Source organism: Hyposmocoma kahamanoa, unplaced genomic scaffold, assembly GCF_003589595.1.
Source record: "Hyposmocoma kahamanoa isolate Upper Pololo Valley unplaced genomic scaffold, ASM358959v1 202, whole genome shotgun sequence".
Taxonomy (NCBI): Eukaryota; Metazoa; Arthropoda; class Insecta; order Lepidoptera; family Cosmopterigidae; genus Hyposmocoma; species Hyposmocoma kahamanoa.
Window position 1 is genome coordinate 19,227,274 of NW_020653726.1, and position 4,492 is coordinate 19,231,765.

At 35.8% G+C, this 4,492-nt stretch overlaps 1 protein-coding gene across 1 annotated transcript; it reads right to left on the minus strand.

Annotated features, from left to right (window-relative positions):
- Positions 1-2,375: 2,375 nt before the first annotated feature.
- On the minus strand, positions 2,376-4,121 carry LOC113227171 (CUGBP Elav-like family member 4). Its single transcript, XM_026460050.1, has 2 exons — positions 3,555-4,121; positions 2,376-2,434 (listed from the first exon to the last, which is right to left on the minus strand). Exons 1-2 carry the CDS (start codon positions 3,961-3,963, stop codon positions 2,376-2,378), a joined length of 468 nt encoding a protein of 155 aa, XP_026315835.1. The 5' UTR covers positions 3,964-4,121.
- Positions 4,122-4,492: the final 371 nt, after the last annotated feature.

Genomic DNA, 4,492 nt, shown 5'->3' on the forward strand with positions numbered 1-4,492 from the left:
CAAATTTAATGCCATTTAAATATATTCATTACGGTTTTTGATAAGATTGGAGAATGGTCGAAATTTTTTTTGCACCCAGTATAAGTTTTTATAATTTTATTAATTTGTTACTTAATTGTTTTCAGGCTGCGGCCGCAAGCAGTCTCAGGGCGCTCCCGGAATGCCCGTACAGGAGCTGATGAGGCAAAGACAGGTTGGTAGCCATGTGTTCCAAATACAGGGTTATTTTTAAAACACTAACATCCAGGACTATATTGCTAACATCTTAGACAACAAGTTTTGTTCAGAAAAAAAAACAGTCGAATTTTAGAAACTTCCCCTTTTTCTGTAGAATCTTTAAGACCCTCTTCCGTAAAGTTATCTTTAGCAGATGTGGCGTTGTTACACAAAGGGTGCAAATTGTAATTAGGTCATTCCACTGCCGTTATAAAAATTTGTTTATTTACTTATGTTCTTTTTGTACAATTGTGCTTGATAATAACGGCAATTAAGTTACGATTGTAGCTTTATTAGAATGAGTGACCGTAGGTATTGGAATTCGTGATATAATGGGTATTTAAGTGTTAGCTATTGTTCGACTTTACCGTTATGAAGGGGAAAGAGTTCCGTTGTTAATGAAAACATGGAAAAAATTACCATAGGCGCGTAGCTGTCTTTAGGCGTTCCTTTGTTGTTATTTAAGTATTAAATACATACATGTTCCTGCTTTTCAGAAATAGTGTCCTAAACCAAAATTATTACTTTTTAAACGACTTCAAAAAAAGAGGTAGTACTCAATTCGATTGTGTTTTTTTATGTGTGTCTATTACACGATTATTCCGACATATGTGAACCGATTCCGCTGATTCTTTAGGAAAGGGAGTATCTCATTAGTGGTTGCTTTTGAACTTGAAGAAAATATTTAATCTCTCAGGGTAGCAAACTAGGGGATGAATCCAGCCTGTCAACAGATTTTAATAAAACTTGGCAAATAGATGTTATTCCACAAATTTTTAAGGTGGATTTTTTATAATTTATTGTGATTAAGACACAGAACTTTGAATTGGTTCATATTCATATTCATTTTTTCATTGAATCACGTGGGTAATGTAAGAGTTCTTAAAATAATATAAAATACAGAAATGTTAACCTGGAGGTCACCGCAATTTATCTTTAACTTAAAATAAATTTGATTCTTATTAAACTAAAATCTTTAAAAAGTATATTAAATGCAATATCAACTTTATATATTTATTTTATTTTTGGAATACTTACCGCTAGGTAACAAGAATAGAATAAAGTATATATACTTGTACTGGTGGTGAATAAGTCCACCTCACCATATCTATTAACCAAGGAGTTAAATAAGCGAGACGCTCTATTTAAAAATTAATTTTGTCTATAATTTGTCCTAACCCTAGGAACGTAAAGTGTGATAGGATTTCTCAGTGCAACCTTGCTTGTGCGTAGTCCTATTTGCTCAAAGAGTTCAGGGTAATCGACAGTGCCTTTTGCTATTTATCGCCCGAAATCGGAGGCAAAAACTATTTATAAATAAAATATTCGCTGTAAATTGAGATTTGTTCAAATTCTAATAATATTATTACAATATGTTCGTTGCCTGTCTGATCTAAACGATTCGATATACCTTTCCATTGAATCGATTCACTAGGAAATCGCGTAGAAATAAATCGATACAAAAAAATAGTATAGAATAAATCGTATAATCTTATATCGCTCTTCATAAAAATTAAATCGTAATGTTCATCCTTAGTAATGAGAATCCACAGGATTGCTAAAAAAAAAAAAGTAGGTATTGTGTGGAGTTGCCTCTTTTTCGTCTAAAAACCATTTTTTACGTTAAAATTTGTTCACGCTCACGTTTTTGGCAGAGATGGATAAAAGCCCGGTTAAAACTCGGGTGGGTTGATTGGGTGGTATCCCACTACCCATCTCTGGTTAAGAGTATCAAAATTAAAATAATATTCATTATTCCAACAACTATTAGAACAGTTTTTAAATATTATATCATTAGCTACTTTATTAATTTGATTTATAGTCTCTACTCTTGAAAAATTCCTGCAATGTATAAAACATGTTTGAACCAAGTATTTTGTTTGTAAGTTCTATTTTAAATGTTTTATTGTTAATCTCTTTTTCAACGCTCTTGGAGACATTGTTATTGATTTTTATGCACATAACGTAAGGACCAAAGCTAAGCATTATTAATTTTAAAGAACGAACTGTGTTTTTGTCTACGTCGTAAATTTAGTGGTTCGTTCGGGAAAAGGTGTCTGTATTTTCTGAGAGATACTACACTACTGTACTGTTATTATCAAGAATGTAGATTTATAGCAAGATAAGACAAGCTCTTCTCTTCATTTTTCTAGTCGTTCTCAACCATATCGGTGCAGGCGTCCTTCAGTTACTACCACTTCTCTGGGTTCTGTGCCACCTGTATCCAATTCAACCCCTCATCTTTATGTCATCCTTCCAACGCATCTGCGGTCTGCCTCTGGGGTGTTTTTCACCCCAAGGTCGCCATTCGAGGACCACTTTACACCAGGAGCCATGCTTTCGAGCAATGTGATACAAGCAACCGGCAAATAAATATAAGCGAAAATTTTATTTTCATACAGATTGCGGTAGCCGCAACAGGCGACTGTGTCGATTTCATATTCTCAATTGTATGAAAATAGAATATATTATTTTCTAGTTGCCGGTTGCTTGTGTCAAAAACAAGACACACGTTTGTGCAACGTCTAAAAATAAAAAATTTAGGAAGATGTGGTTTACAGCTTTTATTTTTTGGTTTAAATAACTGACACATTGAACCGGTATACGAATCGGCCTTGCGCGCTAAATACACCTGTTTGTTTTTAAAACCATCTTCTTAATGCGTTACGTGTTTTTGAATTAGGTCGCAATTCTAGAAAGCCAATCGATATAGGGTTCCATCGAACAGAAATATAAGAGTTTTTTATCCTATTTTGCTCAGTAAGAGTACAACTAACAACATGATGTCCTCGGTAGTCAAACTATTTACAATATGGGCACTGGAAGTGGAGTCCTAGGAACGATTCCTGGTAAAACTACATATTTGGTAATTGAACTTTCTGGTAATTTATATATAAAGATGTTCTTTATTGTCTATGTCAAAATCTATGACGTGTAGATTGTTTAAAATTTTTCAATCGCATATAATGTAACCAAGTCCAGATGTAGTTTAGTTTTCACAAAGTCAAATCAATCAAAAATATTTTGTTACTTAGTAACTAACAAGTAACATAGTCAGAATGTCATGAAAGGTATTTCAGACAAATTTTCTTTTATTTACGTAGTAATAGAGCTTGAAAATTTCCCAAACATCTTTGCGTACCCTGTTTCTTTTAGAAAAAAAATAACAGAAAATTGCGTCACGCTCTCCCGTTCCGCTACCAATTCCGAAAAGTTCTCGTGAAACTGCCGCTCCACCCCTCGCGAAATAAACTCCCAAATCCACTTCCATAAATCTTCATTACGCCTTAAACAACTTCGTAAAAAACTTGTAAAACAGTCCACATAAATCAACCAACCTTTATGCATGCCGGTGTGTTTGTCCTTTAGCACGGTGAGCTCGTATATCTTGCCGAACTCCTCGAACATTGGACGAAGGTCCTCTTCCTCCAGATGGCGAGGTATTTGGCCAATAAAAAGTTTGACCGCATCCTTTCCGGCGCCAGGAGGTGCCCCCGTCCGCTCTGCGTGAGTAAGAGGCGACGAACGCTTTTCCGACCCGTGTACAGGCGTCGGTGGAGCGGTTCCACTCATAGAAGCATTGCTGGATGTGGGTTGAAGGCTCACTGGCACGCTCACTGTACTCGACGGGACAGTCATTGACATAGATACGTTTGGTAAACTGTGAATGTTAGCAAAATTCGGAATGTTCGATACGTTGTAACCAAAAATTAAATTAGGATTCATGTTGAGATTTCCAACGAGCATTGTCTATCACAGCAAAACAGACTTTCGTGATGTTTGAACACAAAAATAAAATCACAGTTGTATTTGTACTTTACGTCTTACCTATTCCTATAAATTCGGTTTGTAAGTTTTAAAGCTCACTTTCGTTTTCGCAGAGGGCGACGGGCGGACTTGAGGGAGGGCGTTTGTGTGCGTGAGGGGTTTGTCTGTGTGCGTTTCGTCTCCTCTCGACAGTGGCTCTGTAATGCGTAATATTATCGATCGCTATACTAGCTGTAGTAGGCAGTTCAACCCTCGTGTTTTTCTCACTGACGCCGGATCAACCTACTGTTTTTACTTCTACACGTGCTCCGTTGAATAACAGTTTTACTACTCTGAAAATACGTGTGTACACTTCGCGCAATTCCACTGTTACACCACTGTTGTTTTTTGCCGCTGATCGCTGTTTTCCCGCTAAAACGAACTAATATTCTAATATCAAGAAAATTTTAGTATTCTAAAATAAGGATTTTAACACTAAAGTAATTTTTTTTAAACAATTTTTGGCACG

What these genes read in the sequence shown, in the direction of transcription:
- LOC113227171 (XM_026460050.1), bottom strand. Translation starts at nt 3,963, where the DNA reads ATGCTCGTTGGAAATCTCAACATGAATCCTAATTTAATTTTTGGTTAC. An exon ending in ACACACCGGCATGCATAAAG is followed by an intron (nt 2,435 to 3,554) that starts GTTGGTTGATTT and finishes AATTGGATACAG; the next exon opens with GTGGCACAGAACCCAGAGAA.